The 24,915-nt window shown below is 44.0% G+C and overlaps 1 protein-coding gene across 1 annotated transcript; it reads right to left on the bottom strand.

Moving 5' to 3' along the window:
• Positions 1 to 1,338: 1,338 nt before the first annotated feature.
• On the bottom strand, positions 1,339 to 24,809 carry LOC119450072 (dolichyl-diphosphooligosaccharide--protein glycosyltransferase subunit STT3A-like). Its single transcript, XM_037713431.2, is given in 15 exon segments — positions 1,339 to 1,796; positions 3,415 to 3,603; positions 6,070 to 6,289; positions 9,360 to 9,527; positions 9,529 to 9,549; positions 10,288 to 10,449; positions 12,244 to 12,479; positions 15,576 to 15,732; positions 16,988 to 17,068; positions 17,175 to 17,285; positions 19,011 to 19,208; positions 20,530 to 20,675; positions 21,768 to 21,950; positions 23,640 to 23,767; positions 24,556 to 24,809. Coding segments are annotated over 14 exon segments (2,133 nt in total). The 5' UTR covers positions 23,755 to 23,767; positions 24,556 to 24,809; the 3' UTR covers positions 1,339 to 1,650.
• Between the last annotated feature and the right edge of the window lie 106 nt (positions 24,810 to 24,915).

Here is a 24,915-nt window from a genome sequence, read left to right as displayed (position 1 = left end):
CGATGATTCCTTCCGGAGCTTCGCCCACTCATCATCATTCACCCCGTGGATATGCGGTGTTTTTAAGTATTATCTAAGGAGTTTTATCCAAGAGTTAAACTGTTTTTTTATTATAGGAGAAGAAATTGAAAGGTCTCATTTTGCCAAGAAGCTTCACTCCCAACATAAACTCTCCTGTAGTCTCGATTAGCATCCGCAAGCGAGATTCCTACCCACTTTTTCCCATACCAGAGCTGCAGTGTCACGTTTACATTGCGAGCCCTGCAATGGAAGCGCATCGGTGCACTTCCGTTGACGATTTAGCCCGTTCTGTGTAATGGATGATTTACCGAAACCTTCCGCCTTAATTGGTGTCTTTGCAGACAGTGCGTAAATTGAAATCATAACTGTTCGTGCCATCCAGTGATTTGATACTTTGCAGGCATGATCTTGTCTGTTTGCAGTGCCCAAAGCCGACGAAAGTGTTGAACCGCCTACCATGCCGCTGACACCTCAATGTCAGTCGGCAGTGTGCAGAGAAAAGGGTGTCTGATGAGGACCCCTGGATGACTGTCCTCGTCATTGGTATTGATTCAAAACTCCCAGCGTGCGAGGGAGCCAAGAACGACCAGGAGATACTATAGTAGGAGCAGCACAAGTTGCAAGGGAGGAAGTGCAGCAATGAGATTATTTTTAATGCAAATAGCATTCTTAGGATACTACCTGCACTTTATCTGTGCTGTTTACCTACACCACTTTGGTCACTAGGTATGTGCCGCTCTTAAAGAACCTCCGACGCCAACTTTAGTAAGTGGAAGAATAAAAAAAATACTTTAAAACGTCCTCAGTGCTAGGCAGAATCGAACCTGTGCCATATATATATATATATATATATATATATATATATATATATATATATATATATATATACAGGGTCATCAAAGTTAAGTTCACAGATATTTTTTAATTAGGCGCCGAGACGTACGTGGAGACCACCTCTACCGTAGGGTTATGTGGCAAGGGCACGCAATGTGAGATGATAATTATTGCTGTTAGCAGAGCAATTAACAAAAATTGAATAATTAACTTTTGACTGGCTGCAGTAAGCAGACACATTTATATTGAAAAGTTAGAGGCAGTCGTGTTTCTATGGAGTTCCACTTGGCAGAATTCTAGCGTATCTGTGCTTTCAGATATTGAACTGCGAAGTTTAATTGCCGTTTGCATGATTGTGCATGCAAGACAGTGGCGACTTCTCTCGTGGGAGAATTTCGAAATCTTAGAGCCACCACAGATACATGCTTCCAATATGTTCACAAAACTCTACATACAATTCATATTGTTACGGGGAGGACAATATAGAGTGAATTTTGTAGAAAGCTTTTATTCGCATTCAGCACCCATTCTCTCATTCAACACATGACCCAGGAAAAAAAAAAAAAAAAAAAGAGAAACCCACAAGCACTTTCACAGGGTAAACAAAAAGGCAGGAGGGAGAGCCAAGGATGTCACAGGGCTTCTCGCAGAAATGTGAGGATGATTTGTGCTCGTTCCACGACACTGATGTGTCCAGCAAAAGAATGGAGAACAATCTCGATGCTGCAGAGTGGCCCACTGCTGCACGGATCGTATGTCACAGGATACAGCGGCAAGTGACGATTGCTCTGGTCCTCAGATGCCCCTGTTTGGAAGGTCCTTGACCTTGTAGATACGCACCAGCCAGTGCTCTGTCGTGTATGCTTCTTCTAGAACGTCAAGCTCAAAGTCCTTGTTGCCAATTTCAGCATTGCGCACCCTGTCATAGCCTGGCGGCTTGCCTGGAAATGTGAATAAGATCGGTCGAATGAAGCTCTTAGTTTCCTCTGCAGCAGTAGAACAAAATCCTCGCAGACAGATCAGTGACAATGACTAGGATGAATTGAACACAAAAGAGAGTAGAGGCGGCACACTTCGGGATACATGAACAGACGCCAAAGCAGACGAACACAGTGCCAAGCGCTGCTTTGATGTTGGTCCGTGTAATCCAGAAATGCACTGCCTTTGCAACAATAATGGTCAGCCAACTGGGCTACCATAATCTCAACAAAGGCAAGTTTTAGAACTAAAAGATGGTTCCTTGCACCGTCGCAATATAAGCTTTGCTTGCCTTCGTCCTAATATTTACCGCACTGTTATTTTCATCATGAGACCGTACCACTTTCCTCGCTTCATAAGTGTATAACATCCGTCAAGAAAGTTAACAGTTAACATTTTCCAAATATTAAAAACTGTACCACACGCTTCTTGCACGTACAAGGATCACACTTAGCAAGTATGAATGTTGAGAAATGCTGAAAAGTTTGTCTGCTTTGGTGTCTGTTCATGTATCCAGATCACCAACATTATTGTGAGGTGATGACACGAAGAAAAATTTGCTGACTTTGTAGCAATAAGGCTAAGTGTTCTGGTGTAACTCATTAAAAAAAGTAAACAAGAGTGCTGCACGTCTCTTCTGGCTGTGCTCGTGTGGCAGAGGAAAAAATCGCAGCGACGAAGCTAGTCGCCATATTGGAACTGGCTTGTCAAAGCAAGTGTTATCGTAAATTATAATTATAACAGTCTGGTGCCTGCCAGTATTTCTCCTAGCTAAAGTTTAAGAGTATTTGGACCTTCATGTGGGCAAAATAATGAGTCGAAAATGTCAAGTCAGCCCTGCTTAAACCCTATAAAAAAGATAGCCATAGGAAATGCTTATTGCGTATTTTTGTTTTATTTCAATAAATTTAGTATCATTCAAGTTTACTGTGTAATGAACACTGCTCCAAAGGGAAAGAAAGCCACGCTGGTATTTACTACATATTAGGCAGCACATAGACATGTGCAAAATACACCGAGAATAAGAATATTCAATGAGAGGAGAAAAAAAATAAAAAAAAAGTGCTGCGGAAGCTTTTCCAGCAGTAAGTGGGCAACACCAGACAGAACACTGAGTGAACTTCACCCCAAGCCACCTATGGTTTTATAAGGAACTTGTACAGACAGTTCTCATTGGATATGACACAAAAGTGTACACTGCACTTCCTGTACATTTCCTGCATGATGCCCCATCAGCCGGGGATTTTAAATTGGCCATTCTCCTGACTGTGCTTTCCAAAGAAAGCCAGTCACTTGCCATACTTATTTCTTTCTCGTCCTCCATTCCTACTACAATAAAACAAATAAAGCTTGCTACCTGTCATTCGGCATTGTAGGCCAAAGACATACAGCCAGAAACTCTATACTCAAATCTGAAACTCAGCAAAAAAAAAAAAAAAAAAAAAAAGATTCTGGTGCTTTGCCTGTAAAAGGACGAGCAACACTCACCCAAAAAGGATTGCATTGGAAACAAGGAAGACTTATGTGAACTTCTGAAAAGTTGCCACGCTGAACTGCAGAATGTACCACTGTGAAATTTACCTGCTTCAGTGTAGACTGAGCCAAAGCGGTAGTAGCACATTTTGTACATGAGGCAGTTGAGCAGCACAGGGGAGCCTTCACGGTCCACGCTGAATTCTCCTGACGGTGTGTAGTAGTCCTGCTCTTTGATGTGCTGGCCTCGGTCTGTGCTCCCGCCAATTCGCACCATCCACAGGAACTTGTTGATGTCTGCAGCCAGCAGTAGTAATGACACACTCTGCCTTCAGGCTTTCCAGCATAGGGGTGCTAACAACACTCGGAAATGCTGAATAGCAAATCAAATAGGCGAAAAGCTGTTTTTGAATAATCCACACTGACATGGAGACTATAGACACTTCTCTTAAAGGGTCCCAGAAACGGTTTGGAAAAATTTTGTAGCTGCGTAGGCTACAGTTACAGTAAAACATTTGCACCACAATTTAATGCAGAAGCATCTTATATTAAGAAAGCTACGGATGATTACAAGTTAGCCTCCTCCCTAGCCATGCTTTTTCTCAACCCGTTCGCCGAGCAGTTGGGGCTAAGCTCCAACTCATGGCTCAGTGTCATGATGTGACGTCGCATCGTCTACTTCCGGTGTCTTGGAGCCAGCGTGCGAAGCCTATCCAATCTCTCTGCTAGCTGCCTAGCTGTTGATCCCCAGTGAGAGCTATCCAAGCAGTGTGCATTGTGAGCATTCTGTCGCAGTGCCGGGCGTGTCCAGTATTCCGGTAAACCCAGGCGAGTTAGGCGTTCTGACGGATGGGCGGAGGTGTACACTAAGCCCTCTCTATACTACTACTGCTGTGACGAAGAGGCTTTAATGTAAACGTCAGCAGCGTGCAAGGTGCAATCATCTGGTGGTGCGGAGCTTAACTAGGCAAATACAGAGCTAATATTTCTGTAGCTAATATTGCTGCAGGTGGCTGCACCCTGCGGGCTGCAAACGCTTGCGCCTTGGCCCATCTGGCAAAACGCCCAGTCCGCCTGGCGTTTACCCTAATACTGAACACGCTAAAGCTCTCTATTATGGTAGTAATCCTGCGGTGTGATGTGACGGCCGCAAACGCTTAGATCCTGGTGCCGATTGGATACCGACAGTCCAATGTGCTGCAGCCATTCCACTCGCTTGTTGCCTTGCAGAGGGACACGAAGCTGCAGCTTGACATTTTGCCAATTGCTAGATTTGCAGCCTACAAGGCAACAATGGTGATTTATAGTCCCTGTGAAAAGAAACCTAGAGACCAACATTGATCGTGAAGCTCGCGTCAACACAGAGCATGTTGTAACACAGACAGACAACACTTGCTGTGTGCCGGAAGTGCTTAAATGTAATGATAATTGTCACTGTGTATTACTTTTCTGTTACATTTTTTTATAGAAACAAGTTAACCAACATTCCAACTATTACGAGCAAAATTTATCGATGATGCAACCTGGGTAGCTCGCCCAACTGAAGTCATGGGTGCAGCTACAGATTGTAACGGGGTGGCTGAAAACTCAAGGGAGCTACAGTAGAACCTCTTTGATACGATCCTATTACATGCAATTTCCCGGCGGCAACGTTTGCGATCGAGAACACAAAAACGACCAAATAGAGTTACGAATATTTTTACGCAAACACGATATTTCGGCACCAATGGTCAGTACATAGCCAAACTGCGATCGTATGATATGTTTTCCGGCCGCTAGATCCAATGTAAACAAGAAAATGCGCGAGGCACGCATCACCGAGAACAGTAGCCGCCCGCCGCAGGCAGCTTCACCGCAATACTCACCCGCCTATCTGACATGAAAACATGGTGCTGTGGTGCTTATTCCACCAATAGTCTAGGCACAATTAATTATGTGCATTGAAAACTTAGTTTCACCACATTTCTAGCATCTTCAGAATTGGGAAAAGTATAAAGCTGCAGAATAGAATAAGAATTTCTAATTCTTCCATGACTTTTGTCAAGTTTACAAGATGCGGACACCATGCGAGAATTATTGCAGGAATGACAGATATGTGAACATCAACTATTTCATGTATAGCATAGTACTTAGAAAGTGCCTATCCAGCTCTGTAAATGAAAAACAGGACAGTGGGCTATAAGGCATGCTGTAGTGGATGGCTCTGAATTAATTCTAATCACCTGGGGTTCTTTAATGCGCACCCAGTGCACAGTACATAAGCACTTTTGCATTACGCCTCTGTCAAAGTAGGGCTGCTATGAACGGGATTGAACCCATGGCCTCATGCTCAGCTGCGCAATGCCTGTGACGGGTTATCTAGCTACCTAAACATAACGCCCAATGCAAAACATTGCGGAAAACAATGAAAGAAGCAAACCTGCTACATGACGACGTACTCACACCAAGAGCAAACACCCAGCCGTTTACTTTCCAAATTGTTTAACTAAAACCGTTTAAATTTATTATTCAAACTTGCAGCACAGGTGTTTCAAGATGCATGCAACACGCTTTAAATATTACTTTGATCAGTGGGTTTGCCTTTGATGCACTAATTGATCATGTGCATAATTGTGCACACAGCACCTGAAGGGTATAGAGCAAGCACTTCAAGAAAGATTTGTGGTAAAGTGCCAAATAGATTTAACACGTGTGCTCTTCACAGCCAATACAGAGCGACAATGATTTAAAAGGCAGCACAACAAGAGGGGAGCAGCTACTTACCGTCTGACGAGTAGCCCGAGAGGCCGCCAAAGATGACGAGCACATAGTTGACATCCAGCTCACGCATGATCTCGTAGGCACGGTCCTCGGGAGAGGCCATGGCCTGGCCAACGCGAGAGATGTGCGTGTTGTTCCACGTGTTGTTGTCCACCAGGATGGTACGGTTTGCCATGGCGGTGATCTGGTAGCCGTAGTCCCACCACGACATCACCTTGGCATCCTGCCATTAGTGAATAAATTAGCCGGGGGTCAGTGAACGTTGTACGCAGGTATAAACCACTTCGGCGAACAGACCTACTTGTATGTTCCCCACTAAGTCAACATCATCACGTCGAAATGTGGCCACCATGGCCGGGATTTAATCCCGTGCCCACGGGCTTAGTAGTGCAACGCCATTGCCACTGCGCCACCACAGCAGGTGAGAAATACTGTAGGTGTGTCTTAAAATTATTTTCGGATGGTCTTTAAAAACACCAAACTTGGCTATCAAGAAACTTTTAGAACTCTCAGGGCAGTTGTTTGGTGCAGTGAAATCATCGTTCACAGAAGAAAGTAAAACAGCAACAGATGGCCAAAATTCCTTTCCTCAGTTTTACTACAGTAAACACTGCAGCTTTCTTTATGTTTCTACACTTTCCTTAAAAGGTGCTGCAGGTTCAATACTAGCTGTGTGATACACCAACTTGCACAATCCCGTGCCATTTTCTATGCTGAAATTGTAACTCGTCACTCAAACTGAACACAGCACAAATTGGGCGGCACTACTTCATAACTTTACCAGAGTCATAACTGCCAACCCGTGAAAATTTAACTTTAAAAATCCCGCAAGCATGACAGTGAAGAGGGTGAGGGGGGGGAGGCAGTGGGAATAGCATAATTTATTTTTAAAGCTTGTTCGAAAACACAACTTTTCAGGAATTCAATAAAACCTCATGGCTACGATCCCGTTTTGTACGCTTTCCCAGCTCTAATGTATGCATTCGAGAAATCAAAAAACGATCCAATACAGTTACGCTTCTTATTTTACCAGTTACCACATTCCCGGAAAACAAGATCGTTCAGTACAGTAAAACCTCGTTAATTTGGATTTCACGGGACTGAAAAAAATGTCAGAATTAAATGAATGTCGAATTATCGGGGGTATCCAGAAAACAATAAGCAAATGCTTACTACGTCAACACGCCTTTATTAAGTGAATGAATGAGCAAATCCTGTTGCTATTTTGCACAAAAGCAGAGTGGAAGGTGGAATTCTCGTCATCTCCTGACTTACTAGCTCTTGCAGCAGCAATCGAGGTCTCGCGACTTCCTTCGCAGCACGGCCACGGCGCGCGCCTTCATTTGTGACACGCTTTGCACTACAGCGTTTACATCCCGATTATGTTCTCACCACTGAGCTGATCGCCAACAGATTGTCCATCCATCGTGATGTAGCCGGTGCTCTTTATCCTCGACAGCTTTGCACCGAGTCAAAACGAAACTGCCGCAACCGCTGCGGAGAAAACCGTGGCTGCTATCGACGCGATTATGAACGGCAACTTTGTGGTGCTGAAGCACGACGCACGCACCGAATCAGAACGAAACTACCGTTCACTGCAACAACTGCGGACGAAACCGCGGTCGCTATTCATGCAATCATGGATGGCGCCTACGCAATTATGAAAGCCCACAGCCAACGCGGTGTTATGCGCGGCGGTAAACGCAAGAATAAAGCTTTAAAGGCACAAATAGGCACGAAGCGTTCCGGCATTGCTATTATTCGTGTACGATTTCCGCAGATGACTATGGTGACGCGAACTCAACCGCTTCGTTTCCGTTGGGTGCTAGCGCCATTCTTGCTCTTTTGCGTCGCTCGCTGAGCTCCGAAAGTTGTCCGAAGTAACCGATCTGTGGCCTAATACATCCGAATTAACGAGTTTGATTGCATTGAATAATGCATACGCCAGCAGGAACCAGAGGACTAGTCCGAATTATCCGATTTTCCGAATTAACGAGCATCAAATTAATGAGGTTTTACTGTATATCGCCAAACTGCGATGGTGTGATACAATTTTCGGCTGCAAGATCCTATGTGAACAAGAAAAGGTGCAAGGCATGTGCGATTGAGAGCAGTAGGTGCTTGCAACAGCATCTTCTCCGCAGTACTCGCTGGCCCATATCACATGAAAATGCTGCCATGCACTCGGTTTCCTGTTCCGGTATACCAGCAAATCTCCTTGCAGGTCGTTGCACGTTGGTATTCACAGCTATGCCCACTAACCCTTTGCGATGAGCATCTTTACCTGTTTGTTTTACAGCACGTGTGGCACAGGAAGCGTACTGCATGCTTTTAATAATAACCCAAACACGCCTCTGTTCCTTGCTGCAGGCGGCGCGAGGTGAGCGCTGTGTTTCTCTCTGGAGGCATTGTGGCATCGTATTCCAGCATTGCCCGGCAGCTCGATTTTATTTTGGTTTCCCACTGCCATCTTAAAACGACAATGCGCATCTGGCACCTCTGGGGCACCACCAGTAGTTTGATGCATTAGTGTCTCGTGGTGCAATGATTCTGGCCATGTCAAAACTTCCTACCAAAAGGCTCCGCCAGAAGAAGCTGCTGACCAGGCCGAATTCAAGGAGAGCACATACAAGTTTGCAGAAGCTGCAAAAACGATAATGCACGTCTCAGGTGGCTCAGGCCCCACCAGATTGGCATGCGCCAGTGCCTCTAACTGCAACGATTCATGAACTGCTTCGCATTACGCAGATGTCAACTACAGTAGAGTCTGCTGAATTTCTTAGTGACTTCGGATTGTATGTTTTCTCGGTTAGTGCGTTTCTTCTACCGCTTTTTTCCAAAACGTTTGAACGACGTTTTACTGTACATACACGCTTTATTAAAGATGATTTACCTTTATAAATCAGCACACAAGCAGCAACATACTTCGCACAGCAAATACTGACGAGCAACATATTGTTTTTAAATTATATAGTCTTTTTCACCGACTTCGATGTTGCCGATTTCGCCTGCTTGCGGAAACTTGCTTGAAGCAAGTACCTCTGTTACATGTTTTCACCATCAACAGACTTCCAAGTAAAGGTTCAGAGATAGACGAGCAAAACTTTAATGTGAACACTTGCGTGAAACTTGACGTAAAATTGTAAAATTAGCCCTAATTCGTTAACGTTACGCGAAATTCTGCCGATTTGGCAGGTATGCTACAGCAAGACATGGTGACTGATGTTGCACAACATTTAAGCATCCTTGAAAGTGACTGCGGCAGAATGTGGCTACAGTTGCAGGGTGAATACCTCTGGGGTGTTGTGCCGCAGCCAGTAGTAGGCCTCACGAAAGTCGTCGAAGATGATGCGTGAGCCGTCGTGGGCTCTTGCAGACAGCACGATGGACGGTGACGAGTAGGCTTCCGAGGTCACCCAGGTGCAGTGCATTGTGTATGATGTCAGGAAGATGCACATCATAGGCCACAAAGCCCTGTGCCACCTGCGACATGTTGCAGAGCACCAGCCACTGTCACACAGAGCACATGCACCGAGACTACAGCACAACTCACTAAAGCATAGTGAAGATAAAAATGAACTTAAATTATGGGGTTTAGAAGTCCCAATACAACACATGGTCTATGAGAGACGCTGTACAGTGAGAATTATCCAGATTAATTTTGACTACTTGGGGCTCTTTAATGTGCATTCTTGCATATGGCCCCCATCAAAATAAGGCCGCCACAGCTGGGAATTGAACCCACAACCTCGTGTTCAGCAGCACAACATCATAGCATTCGGTCCCCACGCTGGGTATACAAGCTACATACAACTACACATGTAGTTTATACGTCCACAACTATACAGATACGTATATGCACGTACACATGCGTTTATGTACACACATAAATGTAGACACAGTAGGTATAAAACTACACGTATGTAACTCATAAAGATTTGCTGCTTTAGCACAAAAATTTTGCATAACCTCCACAAAGAAAGAAAATGTAATGTGACGTGAAGGAAACAAAAGAGATCTTGTCTCACATGTGAACCTCAAAAATGAAATAACTGTTCCGAACTGCCACACTGGCATCAACTGACAATGCCATCATGCCCCATGCTGGCAAAAGTTGTTATACAAGGAATCAAATTATAAACACGGAAATCTTATTTATTGTCTTACTTAATAGTGCTATTTACTATGATGCTTCAAGTTTGAGCAATGTCAAGTGCTCACCTCAGTGCGCATGAAGTAGTTGCCCTCGTGGCGCTTGCCCTTCTTGTCGGGTGGAGCGACGTCCACCTGCTTGGAGTAGGTGGTCAGCATGGCAGAGACTCCGATGCCCGCCAGGATGCACATGACAGGTGCCAGCACCAGCATCAGACGCACCATCACACCCTGCATGATCAGCGGCCACAGAAGCACAAAAATTTGTAGTCTTGCATAGAACGCCCGATCAGGCACAACTAAGGGAGGAAGTAACAGCGCATAAAGCTAGTGTAAATGGGAAAAGACTAACTAAAGCAGTGAATGGCAACTCAATACCGAATCGCTACTCGGCATTTCATTTTCCCTTTTGTCCCATCCTCACGCACTTGTTTTCTTCTCAGACGTCAGACTGACTAAGCCCAATTTGTATTCCTTAGCATTGGCAACGACAGCTCAATACAATTCAATATCCACATCACTGAACCTTCTTTCTTTTCCTCAGTTTTCCTCAGCATAAACAGTTTTAGGCCATAGTGTTGCACTGCACCTGCACTTCTGAACTGGTGCTGCACGAGCTTGGAACTGCGCAGTGAACTCGTCAAAAAGGTGCAGGTGGATCAAACAGACCATATGATATTAACAGCATTTTCAAGAACAGTTTTAAAATGGAGTGTTGTTAAAAAGTAGGCTCCAGCATACCTGGTTTTTATATTTTGACAATGAAGCTTAATATTTTGTGGTTTCTACCTGGAGTGAAAATATCAAATTTCTTGGAGAATACCTTTTCAGACATAAAACTTCTAGAAGTTTCTTTTTTATTACTTTCCCTTTTCATTAACTAGTGTCATATCTTCAGTTATTGTGACATGCCCTTTTCAAGGTCCTTTGTAGAAGTATAAAATTGCTTTAACCGTATCCTATACACTAACTACTCTTATGATGCATGAACGTATGCCAATCCAGTTGACGTAACTATTTGGACATGAAGTGTGACAGGCACTGGCAATTAACTACTGTGCTGGACACGTTCTTCATGACGAGAAGTGTACAAAATGTGAAGAAAGAAACCTACATGCAAGCTGATGTACTGGACACGCGAAGCAGATATTTATGAGCTCTCGCAAAGTCTAGCGACTGCGTCTAAACTTCACCACTACTAGCTTATTATTAGTGGCATCCACATATTTGAACCAGTTTTCATCAACGATGTCATGCAACTCAAGTGCTAAAGAATATTTCAATCTCACCAACACACCCTTAGTTACAATGACGTTCCTTAAAGGGGCCATGACATGGTCATCTGAATAGCTTGTTTATCATTGTAAATGAGAGTAGAAGGGTCAATATGGTTATGAAATAAAGAAAACTGGGCTCTTAATGTGAATTTTAACCCAAAATTTCAATTTGAAATGGCTGCCTCTAAGCACCTCCCACTGACAGCGACTGCCATTTTGGCATGGCTTGTGTGACGTCAAAAAGGTGCGGGGTAACCACTGTGTTTTCTGCTCCGAAACATTCTGAAATCATGCTGTGCCGAACTCTCCTTACTCCATATACTCTGGCAACCAACAGCGCAGCAACGGCATCGTTGTTGGATTGTGCTTGCAATTATTTCATTCACATGAGAGAATGAACACAGACCAGTGACCACCTGAGACTGCACATGTGCAAACTAAATCACGTGTATAATGTGCACTTTGACCACACAGAATACACTTAATTTCTTTACCTATCAGTGTTGCTATATTGCTGAACGTTAACTGCGAAATTAAAAAAAGTCACACAAGTTTTCTAGCACACTGAATGCAGCTCAAATTTTGACAGCTTGCTGTGGGAAGTGCACTGTTTAACATGCAAGGCATATTCAAGCTTGATGATTTGGTGCCTTTTCGGAAATTGATTTAGCATGCTTTTTCACTCTAAACAGAAAACACAGTGCCCAGTCACATGCAAACGAGGGCAGTCATCAGGGGTGCTACTCACGGCAAAGTATATGCTTGTGATGCCGTAGAGGATGATGAAGATGTTCGCGTCGGTCAGCTTGCTGAAGCAGAAGTACAGGCCGACCGGAAACATGAAGACGAGCAGCTGCAGGTCGAAGTAGAACGAGGACCAAGATGTCGGCTGGTGCTCAGAGACGGAGGCAATGATTGGGATGTTGTTCTTGGCGTACGAGGGATCCAGCAGCGAGTAGAAACGTCCAGTCCATGGGGAAATCTCTGAAGAATACTTCCACTAAGGAATAACACTCCGAGTGTGACGAAATAGTCATTTGCAAAAACATTTTTCACCAATATTACGTTCCCCTCTCTCCCACATCACATTCTTAACCCTGTAGCTTCTGTTCCCCTTACCACCATGTAGAGTAGCAAACTAAATTTTCTGTTACGGCTGAGTTTCCTGCCTTTCTGCTTTCTTTCACCCCTCTCTCCTTATAGCTTCTGTGCTGTATGCTGCCTTGTGTATCTTGAGAAATAATACAACAGGCAAACAAAAAATAAAGAAATTTGACAAACAGACCCTGTTGAATAAACTCAGAACTTCAGTATTTATAATGGTGTTACACATTAAAAAAAAAAAAAGTCCCCCCTTTTGTGGTGAACTTGCACTCCACAAAAAAATCGTCATAAGTGCACAGTGCACATTATTTCAGTAATGTGTACCTGACATTACATTACTGTCCAGGAAAACGAGGAAAAGAATGAATGAAAAAAAATGCTCAAGATAATAATAAGTTACAGTTGCCTTATAGACAAACGTACACCTCAGAATTTGTGATTGTTGTAACAGCTTTCAGTAATTATAATTCTTGGCTTAAGGAAATTTCACGTGCTGGAAAAGAACATCTTCCAGCAGTCATGTGTCAGCTCGCAAGTACTTATTAAGGGCAAGTGCACAGATACATTTGCCAACTATGAACTCTTTCAAATAAGGTTGCCTGAAGCTGAGCGTTCCAAATCAATCAAAAGGTTTTTCTAATGAACCACTCAAGGTGCAATTCATTCTGAAAAAGCACAGGATTCAGCATGCTTCCAGTATGACATGCCTCGTTAGTCATGTCTCTTCCAATAAGCTCATGAAAGGAAACTGCGAACAAACTGGGAACTGTGAAAAGCTGTGTGCCCTGCGGTGGTTCTTGGGATTCTTGGGACAAGCTGCGAATAGTATTGTTGTTAATGTATTGCTGTTCTCGATATGCAGTGCTGTCTTTGCGTCGTTATCCCACTGTGCTCTGTGCCATGTAACGCTAAGAACACCAGACAGGTTATTAAACTGAACAAGAGGGGCACTTGCAGCATACAGCAAGAGCCGCCAGAAATGTTGTGGGGAGCACACGCGCCCATGTTCTCCAGTATACTCAAGTTGCCGTGTTCACATCCCATGCGAGAGGGACACAACGCACTCCACAACAAAAATCGTCATAAGTGCACAGTGCACATTATTTCAGTAATGTGTAACTGACATTACGTTACTGTCCAGGAAAACGAGGAAAAGAATGAATGAAAAAAAATGCTCAAGATAATAAGTTACAGTTGCCTTATAGACAAACGTACACCTCAGAATTTGTGATTGTTGTAACAGCTTTCAGTAATTATAATGCTTGGCTTAAGAAAATTTCACGTGCTGGAAAAGAACATCTTCCAGCAGTCATGTGTCAGCTCGCAAGTACTTATTAAGGGCAAGTGCACAGATACATTTGCCAACTATGAACTCTTTCAAATAAGGTTGCCTGAAGCTGAGCGTTCCAAATCAATTAAAAGGTTTTTCTAATGAACCACTCAAGGTGCAATTCATTCTGAAAAAGCACAGGATTCAGCATGCTTCCAGTATGACATGCCTCGTTAGTCATGTCTCTTCCAATAAGCTCATGAAAGAAAACTGCGAACAAACTGGGAACTGTGAAAAGCTGTGTGCCCTGCGGTGGTTCTTGGGATTCTTGGGACAAGCTGCGAATAGTATTGTTGTTAATGTATTGCTGTTCTCGATATGCAGCGCTGTCTTTGCGTCGTTATCCCACTGTGCTCTGTGCCATGTAACGCTAAGAACACCAGACAGGTTATTAAACTGAACAAGAGGGGCACTTGCAGCATACAGCAAGAGCCGCCAGAAATGTTGTGGGGAGCACACGCGCCCATGTTCTCCAGTATACTCAAGTTGCCGTGTTCACATCCCACGCGAGAGGGGCACAACACCCTCTCCCAGTTCTCCCTCACCTCTCGCAACACACGTACCCTCCCCCTTTCGGCTTGTGGAAAAATTTGACGGGCGAGGAGGACATTCTGCTCGCAAAAGGTAAAAAGGCATAAAAAAGCGCCACCGTGGCAGACCCTCTCTCTCTGGCGCCCCTACCTCAAACCTGCCAGAACGGATTTTACCTGCTGTACCCCATGAGTCACCTCGCTTGCGTGACTATCCCACACAACGAGGCAAGCCTATTTATTACTTGTTACAAAGTGGACTTCCCTCTGCAGGTGTGCCTTATTGCCCGCAGCAATAAATGTTGTTGAGTTGAGTCGCTCGTTGCCTTAATCGCCGAACCCTACGTAGCTGCGGTTTTACGCACTACGGGTTGGGGAGTACGACGAACGAATGTGTATGGCTAGATCCGGAGCTTGCCTTCAGCCCTAGCCTCACGCAGAGCATACCCCCACAAAGTCGACAATCAAGAAGTGCCAAGTGTCAAGCAAAAGTGTCGTACCACTTGCTGTTACATGATAAGACTCACTGTGGCACTGGACACTATTTGTTGGAGTGTCCTGGATTTGCTACAGAGTGCAAATCTTTGGATGGGGCGCTTTTCTGCCGAGACACTCCTCACACAAGTGCGGATGACACAGTGTTTAACCGAGGACGCTGGAGATTCAGGAGGCGGGTGTCCCAACTTCTCCTGAAGTTCTTAAGTGATGTTGACTTAGCCTGTGATTAGTAACATTTGCCAGACTCATTCCAGAGTTTTGTGTTGGAGAAGTGGGAGGGCCAGCGTGGCATCGTGTGCTGGATGGTTGAAAAATTGTGGGCTGTTCGTCCTGCTTTGCCTAATTGTGCATGCACTTGACTCTTGCTGCGCTTTTGAATGATGGTGCACTGAACGACATACCAATAAAATGTACATTTTTTAAATTCTGCCGAAAGGTGACAACTGCTGGCAAGTCTTGCAATGGTACGTCCACCTGCAGCTAACAACATCCTACTCTCTGACACGTCATGCAATGGCATCAAGCACGCTGAAGGCACCGTGAAATTTACACACGGTGCAGTTCAGGCACTCCTAGCAAGAGAACAGAGGACTTGATGGAGACAAGAGGCAAGGATACTGCCGAGGATGGTGAGCACGCCTCCCACAGCCAATGTCACTGTGGCTGTGGCCACGACGACGGTGCGGAAGAGAAGCTCAAAGTGCTCCTTGGGTAGCTTGGAACGCACATAGTCCACAAAGGCGTGCAGCTGGCACAGGCCAAACACACCCAAGGCCTGCAGAAGAGAAAAGGCATGCAAGGTCTGAGCAAAAACTCCACCTTGCCAAGTACATGAACCACTAATTGTATGTGCAAAGAGTTGACAAAACCAAATTGGTTTACTGTGTTCCACTGCAACCACATGTTTAATTGCTGGACAGTTCAACAAGTGGACTTTGTCAACAGACGTGCATAGCAGCACAAAAAAAAGTTCTAGTGCCAAAACAGCAAAATATCACATTGCATCTCTGACCTATGTGATGGTTATCAATGATTCATTGGTCGGGCATGGCCTGATTGTCCCAACGTGGGAGCGGCCCGCAGCACGCCGAGTCGCGTACCTCAGGACTTTCATTAAAGTTTTGCATCCATCCATCTCATGTCCCTAGGCTGCACAGTAAGAAAAGATGCTGCTGTGTAGGACTCCAGATTAAATTTAACCACATGGCATTCTTTCACAGAAACTCTAAGTACACAAGCATTTTTCCCAACCTGTCAACAGACTTCCCAACCTGTCTGGTTGGGAAGTGTCTGGTCTCTAAGTCTTAAACAAGCATTTTTGCATTCTGCCAACACATAATTTGGCAGCTGCGGCCGTGAACTGAACCAATTGACCCAAAGTCGAGGATTTGGATAAGGATGTGGTTGATCTTTGTTGTCATTAACAGCGATGCCTTTCACAATGAAGAATATGCTCTTGTGCCTTTAGCTACCTAGTAGTGATGAAATGGTGCAACAGAAAAAAGAAGAGAATGTCCACTTGCGTGAAGCCCAAATTGTTCATTGTAATAGTGAGCTCTGTTCAATGCATGCATGAGCTACACAAGTTGGATCAAGGATCACTTTTGTATTCACAAGTGTTCCGCAAGCACCCAGCATTGTGCAGAATTTCTCAAAATTTGCGATTTTATAGTAATTCATACACTAAGTCAGCTTACAAAATCAATGCTACAATAGCACTGGTAATGACAATTCGCTTCAGCTTCTGCCCTTGCACCTTGCACAACAACTGGCTGGATTTTTGATGTAGTATCTATTGTATTCTTACCGTGAATAGGTACAATGCTTTGCAAATGAATTTTAAACTTTTGCATGTAAGGTTGGAAGCACGTATGTGTTAAAAGGAGGTTGTTGAACATCAGCTATTTTAGTATCAGCGTCTCTTGCACTGAATTATACTGCACTATATGTTTTTGCTTGACGAAGTCATTCACATTTGTTCCTTTGTAACCTATCAGGTCATCAAATAAGCAAAGGCATGTCCGACTTACCGCCATGTGCTCGGAGGACTGCACGGGCTGGAAACCGACGAATGAGATTTGCATCGACAGCAGCGTGCCCAACACGTAGAGCTAGCGTAGAAGACAGAGAAAAAGTAAAAGATGTAAAGAAAATTGGACTAAGTATCTAATTTACACACAAACTAAAGAGTGAAACAAGCAACGTGGAAAAGCTTACTGTGCTATAGGCTGTGTAAATCCGGTGTGAGAAGCGCCCCGTGAACATCAGTGCTAAAACATGGAGTGGAATCAAGTTGATGAGGAACACGTAGCCTCCCCACGATGACACCTGCGGAAAAGAATCGATCCCATTAATACATGCACATCAAGGAAGCAATGCCTCCTTATGTCTGACAGCCACTATAGACCCTTTTCATTATTGCAAAGGCAATTTGCAAAACTAATGGCAGCATAGAATTTTTTTGAGAACAATATGCACAAGCACAGTTTGCTCGTATTATGGCATGACAAATGTAGACATGGCTCTCGTGATGAAACCACGCGCAAGAGACAAGCCCCAGCATGTGCAGCTAGCACTTCGTCTTCATTTGAATGATGACCGGCACCGCCATTAGTTGGGCAAAAGTGCAGTGCAGAGAAGAGCACTTGAGAATTATGAGAAGGGTCTATTGACCGTCCAGGCTTTGTTGTATGCTGTCACTTAGCTCTATTAGTTTTAAGTTTAAAGGGACACTACACAGAAAAATAGCTTGAGCTGCAGTAGTAAACGAAGCTTCTACAATACCAAACAAGACACTGACTGTGAGAGAAGCATTGGTAAGCCAGAAAAAGCACAAAAACAAAACACTTGTGGTGACACCACACTGACGTTCCTGCACCCTCTAGCTGTGATGTCATGGATTTTGACGGCATCTGCTCGTTTCGTTATTTTTTATCAGTACTGGTTTTGTCGAGATGTACTACATGGCACTACAGCAGCACGCGTCATGTATTTCCAATGACGTTAGATAGGAAGCAAATCAGATCATTCTCGAGAGTGATATCACTCGCACATTCTACAGAGAATGAGCAGGAGAGGTTGAAAACACAAGAAGCGGCTGCGCTGGAATCTGCAGCGACGCAGACGTTTAAAACCTAATAATCAATTACACGGTTTATGCAGACCACTTATATTTGGGCTCTTATAATCACGAGAACATACCATATCGACTCAATGCATTTGCATTAAACTGTCGCAATCCTTTCCCAGCCGGAGAGCCGACATCACTCACAGTGACACGCGACTTCGAGAATTATTCAAGGCAACGTCAGTTATTTGTTTGATCAGTAGGTTCAATAAACAATTGAAAGTTTAGAGAAATAAGAAGGCCTACAAAACAAATGTCTGTTGAGTTTTTGTTTACACTGTGCCATAGCAAGAGGGACATACTTACATTTCGTGTTCATTCCCACATCATGAGTTGCACGCACAAGAAACTAAACTATCTGCCATGTTCTACTGGCTTCCAATTCGTGAGTCTGCTCTTTGATTCGCTTGTGTCTGCCTCAGTGCTCGTGACTGTGGCACTGACTTATACTGCTGGTCAAGTGCTATTCCACATACAGTGCAAAACGGTGCGCCACCCGAAATGAGATAAATGCAACAGTTTGCGCGCGAGACTGTCACCAGAAGTGCGCCATTTGGCAAAAGAGAGAGAGAGGGAGAAAAGGCGGGGCCCACGTCACGCGATCCCCTGGCTCCGGTACGGGAAAATACGGGGAAGGAATTTTACTTGCAGAGGCCTGATGGGGGAAAATTGAGAGAGTCTACGTCAGTGGTGAAGCTCGCCTTCTGAAATCATGGGTTCGCAGCACTTCACGTATTTCTATCATTGCTACTAATGAACTAATCTGAAAAATTCTTGCAGTAGAACACTCCTCTGAGGGCATGTAACAACTTCCAGCATATAACCAAAATTTACCACGTGGCCTGGTGAGGGGCCCTTTAGGAAGCAGTTGCACACTCTGGCTGGCCATTCGTATACGTGCTTACGGTGGACACTTGTTAGCTCACCATGTAAAAGTAGGCAAGGCCGCAGAGGGCAGCCCAGAATACAGCTCCTGTCTTGACAGCCTTGATCCACATGTAGTAAGTAAGGAGCATGCAGAAGATGGCGATGCCTTCATTGTCGTAGGACCCGGCTACTGATCGAGAGATGTAGCCAGGGACGATGGATATCATAGCAGCAGCCATCAGGCCAGCAGCAGTGTCCTGCATAAAGACACTGATCAGCGATTGAAAGTAATATGCTGAACAAAAGTGCCTTCAATCTGAGAAAATTATTTGCCAATCTCAGGGCACCAAACCGCAGCACACCGTATTTTTTTTGTTAACATGTACTGATACTTCTGTTAAAAAACCTTCTTGACTTGTGCTCACATTAGATTGCAGATGCCATGGCCAGGAACCAAACTATTCTGCTCGTGCTTGGCGGCAATGTCACAGTTACTAAGCCATTGCAATAAGTGATTTGACAAATAAAATGAATCTTGCGCAAATATCTGAAATGCACACTGGATCTTCATGTTTTCAACATACTCGCATAAAATCTCTAAACAGTCTTTATGGTGCTGTGGATGATGGCCAAAGGAGTGCTGTCGGTTCTCTCCATTTTCACATAAGGTAGTTGGTGTGCCGTCTCCTTCCCCATCCCCATTATTGCTATGCATTTCCAGGCACAAGCAATCTATTAATGAACAAGCAGTTGTTCTCTACAGCCTATGACTACATGCACTACAAACATTTATCACAATTACAAGGAGTATTCAGACGAATAAAGGAATGCAGATGATGTTGGCAGTGACAAATGTCTCTTTGCGGCTCCGAAGGAGAAATACGACTGATCTCTTTAGCCATCCTAGCCCTGAAGTCAGAGGGATTTCAATGTAACCAGATAAATTTATCAAAGCAAGCAGCTGGTAGTGTGTACATTTCAGCACAGCCACCTAAGTCGCTAAGCGCACATTGTCGACGTCAAGGCATTTCAGGTTCACTTGATGTGCCTACAGGCCAAAGCGGATCATCTGAACCTGTTGCAGGTGCCGACTTTTCATGTGTCAGCTAAATAACCTATACTGCTAAATTTGGCCATCTGCTGCATGTACCAGAACCACTTGTAGCAGTCGAGCAACACCTGACCTGAAGTCAACAGCAGAGCCTTACAGCACTGCAGCATGCCTGCAGCATAGTAAACGCCCCCAGAATTTCAATAGACCTTTTTTTATGAATACATTTTTGTGGCATCCTTCTAGGAACACATCATTAGAAAAAAAAAAGGGGGGCTTTTAAAGGTGTTTCCTTGGTAATTCATTATGGTGGTTCCTTCCTCACAAACAGAATTTATATGTCTAGCCCAATAACTTCACATTTTTTTATACTCTTTTCCATATCATTCTGACCGAGTCAATATGAATTCTGTATAACTTATGTAATTTCCATAAGAATCATAAAGAAAACACACGGAATCATTGGCCAGTTCTGGCCTGCACATGGAATGTTTCAGCATGGCTGCCCTGACGGTCATCCAACTCACCTTGAGTTCCTTTGTCAGCAGGAAGGTTACGAGGGTGGTCAGACTTGAGAAGAACGGAGCCAAGAAGACACACACATTGCGAATGTCCACTGTAATGTGCAGGAACTGCAATGCATGGTACAGAGCTGCTGATGTCACCATCAAACCTGTAAATGTGAGAGAGAATGTAAAGCATGCACAGGACACCTCAAACAAAAATAACAATAGATAATCATAAGATTGGCAACGAAACCTGCTACATTGATGCTATCTTTTTAGTCACATGGATTTCTGCAATGAACTACTGAACATTTTATTTTCAGCCCTTGAGTTCTGCCACTTCATAAGCATTGGGCACTCATGTCTTAATATATCTACATCACAGGAAATTAATATTGTGCCAAATCTGCCAGTAAAGTGGGGTGCAGGCTGATTTGTTTTCAATTCAGGCCAGCCAATGATAAAGGGAAGGACTATACACAATGCCACTGATGATGATGATTTATTGGCATCCCCTTTGAAACGGGGCAGTGACAAATTGTCACCTAACCTGCAATATATGCTATACATGCTTTTCAATCTAGCATTTTTGTATGCATCTTTTTAATCTTTTGTCTCTTCCTCAGAACTTCTCTTTTTACCTTGTACCGCTACCTATGCCCGCAACGGATCCGGTCGTATCCCAATCCTTTCCCTGCTTTTTTTTCACCAATACTCAAAACGCCTCTTGCTTATCTCGACTGCTGATCAGTTGATGCTTTCAAAGACGATGCTTCCACTAATTCTGACAAGCGCTGCTATCTAATGTCGACAGCTGCAGCTAGAAGCAAGCTGACAGATATAGTTGCCATCAATTCACACTGCGAAGTATTTTCTTCATGGTGACTACACTCATCATCACCTATATTGGTACAAATTTTAGTGCCTACTAGTACAGTCGTCATCAGTAGCGAAAGGGTTAATGTGAGGGTTATTTTGAAAATGTGTCCAGCAGTGCTAAGACAGTGCATAAATGCCAATGTATGACATATTTGGCTGTTTTAAAAAATACCTATAACCAATGCATGCTGGAAGTATAGTTGCATCACTGGCAAAATTCTCTGGATAGAGCCATGAAATGAAACCTGAAGTCATTAGGGAACAGAGATCTTAGCTATTCTCTCTACAAATGTTGCAATTCTTAATCAACAAGGCTGGTTACATACTGCCTCCACATGCAAAGGGCTATTGAAAAAAAAAATCTAGCAAACACAAATTACCAGGGTAGATTGTGCCACCAATGATCCTTCCAAGAGGATACCAGGCCCGGTCATCGAACCAGTTGTGGAAGCTGTAGAAGCCTTCCTCAGCGAGGTAGCGGGTAGTGCGGTAGTTGAAGTATGGATCAAATTCATGAATTACACTTTCGAAGCGTAGCACAGAGAATAGCCGGCAGACAAATGCTGAAAGAAAAATAAACATCACACAGTGAGTGAGCCACCCTGATACTATTCAGCAATACCTTCTTTGCAATGTGGAGTCGCTTTCACACATGAAAGTGAACTAGAAGGCTAATCTTAATTTCCCTTTCTACATTCATGACTGTGCATGAAACTGGGACAATATTTCCCAGAGGTGTAGTTCTGGGGCCAGTGCGCTCTTAGGATCCTGCTACACTCCCATCACATGGACCACTCCAAAGTAATCAGGCAAAGAAGTGAGTTCTTTATTTCTACCCGTCTGATGTTCATTCTGGCATGATAGTACCATGTATTTTGGCAGCTTCCAAACTAAGTACACTATAATGTTGGTTCTGTGTGGAACAAATTCAGCATAACACTTTTCATGATTTATACTTCAGTCAAAACATGTGCTACTGGGACTGTTTAAGTCATTCAGTATCATTAAAAATTTAAGAAAATTTGAATTTTAAGAATTTTTAATAATAAAAAAATTTGAACTTTTATATTTGAGGACATTCCACATCAAAATGAATATAAAGAAACAATTCTTGCCCTGTACCTCTCTCTTTACTTTCCAGTATATTTAGTTGTAAGAAATCCTAGTGAGCTTCAATGCACACATCCATTTGCCTATTTATTTTCTGAACGAACCTCTTTGAAACAGCATTAATCTCTGCAGTTTTGCACATGCGTCCAATAAAAATTCTTAAGAAAAACTGGCTTTCAAGCACTTGTATATCAAGAACTAGCTTCAAGTATGTGGGATCTTGGCCCACAAAGCTGTGGCATTCATTTTAGCCAGCAGCCCTAATTCTCACATAACTCTCATATTCCAACTAAGATATTATCAGAAGTGGAATCCAGCTTTCTCTCATTGTTAACACGATTTCCTGAGGCTACTTGGCTTTTCATTGTCTCTCTTACAACTCGGTGAGACGAGAGCATCGTTGAAGGATGCCATTTTTTGAAATAGCAGTGAAAGGAATATTAGGAAAACAATACGAGCTATTGTTCAAATTCAGTATACACAGCCTCCTCACAATAGCTCATTACCTTGTCAATGAATGTTGAGCCTAACATATTCATGGATTTGCGTTCAAGAAACACCATTTACAGTATTCACTCAAAAACTTGAGGGAAGTGTATTGACGAGCTGAGCACGAAATGACTGTACAGAAAGGATTGAACAGATAAAGTTGGCAATTTGACCTTCTTCATGTGTTTGAACATGCACTCATAATAGCTTCCATTCACCCTAACAGGTCACAGCACACAGCGTGCACCTGCGGAAAAGGTAAATTTTAACCAGAAGAAAGCTTGTATAGTGCAAATAGTGCGGGATAGTGGGAAGAAAGCGGCGGGATGGTACAAACGAAACTTCACTGTAATAATGGTCATCATGACACTATGGGCAAATATTACATTTTTGTGGTGGTTAATTTGCATGCATTCTCCCCTTATATATCAAAAATTTGGGCCAACTACTACACATTTCCATTATCTCCTTTAATGGTGATGTACTTATAATAATATTAAGTGAGAGTTTACTATAGTGTTGTAATATGTTTTCAAGTTCGGTAGCATCTTACTGAATGCCTCCTAATCTAAAAAATGACACTTCATTATAAGAACAGTGGTCTCCCTAACATAAAAACTGCACATTGCATCACATGCTAACACATTACTCACACAGCACTGCTGCCATTGAGAGTATGGACATCTTGAGCAGCGTCTCCTGCTTCTCCGGATTCATTCGCGACCACCATGACGCTCTCTTGTACTGGACGAGGCCTGCAGATGACATGTTGAGCCCGAGCCTGCGATGCCAAGGGAGCGAATACAAATACTCGCCAAGCGGCTTCCGGAAGCGCCACGTTCACACGCGCGAACTGCATCGAGCACTGCCTTATCTCCGCAGCGGGTATATCAATCGTGCAACGTGGTGAGGCTTGCACCGCGTTCTCCTTTCGCGGCTGCTTCCCCCGTTTCAAAGCTTTCCCCAGAACCTTATATAGAACAGTGAGACGCAACGAACGTTAAACCGAGCACGCTGGCAGCACGCACGATTGAGCACGCCTCCAGCGATTCTCGGCACTCATCACTACATGCTCGCATCGCGCACCGTGTTCACCGCTGTTTTTCGATACTGTATGCGTTGCAAAAAGTTCGGTCAAGAAAAGCTTGAAATGCTACACGTCGACAAACAAGTTCGCAGACAGTGGCCCTTTTCTCACGTCAGCCAAGAAACTCGTGCCACGACCACCACGATCGTGTGTAAATATAACGGCCGAAATGCGCCAAACAATTAAGAGCAGTTTGAACTCCAAGTGCAGCACGTATAATCGGTGCAGTTTGATTCTCAAGGGCAGCGTGTATGTGTCAAACAGGTTCAAACCTTTCTGGACGCCGGTAACCAAAAGCAAAAACAACCGCCCAACCGGCATCGTCAGCACCAACCCGTTTCCCCACACCAACGCGTCAACAACAACGTCAAGACCCAAGCAAGCGCTCTGAAGGCAGCCTAAACGTGAAATCTGTACGCCCACGCAAGTAGATCGGTTGCCGATGCGTATTTACAAATTAAAAGCTCGTAAGATCAGCTTACCTAGGCCTAAGCAAGTGGCGACCGTGTCAACAAGTTTCTCTTGACGGTCAGTCAAGAGAGGCGTTTTTCTCTTTTCCTTTTTTCTGTGGTCGCCGTATACACCTGGTGATTGATGTACGATCTTCGCCTCATCTAAAACAACGGCGGTGCGTTGGAAGGTTTCACCATAATAATACGGGCGCACCGCGCTGACGCTATCGCCCACTTCAAAGCCGGTGAAACTAGCCGACGCCGACAACGCTACACACGCAGCTACACGTGGCAAACATTGGGACAGGGGAACGGCCGGCGACGGCTACAAATCGGCTACAAGCCCACAAGATAGATGCGGCCCTTTTGTCTATGCCACTGTGCTTTTGT

The sequence above is a fragment of the Dermacentor silvarum genome, chromosome 4 (assembly GCF_013339745.2).
Source record: "Dermacentor silvarum isolate Dsil-2018 chromosome 4, BIME_Dsil_1.4, whole genome shotgun sequence".
Lineage (NCBI taxonomy): Eukaryota > Metazoa > Arthropoda > Arachnida > Ixodida > Ixodidae > Dermacentor > Dermacentor silvarum.
The sequence above is the reverse complement of the archived record's forward strand: the minus strand, read 5'-3'. Positions and strand labels throughout refer to the sequence as shown.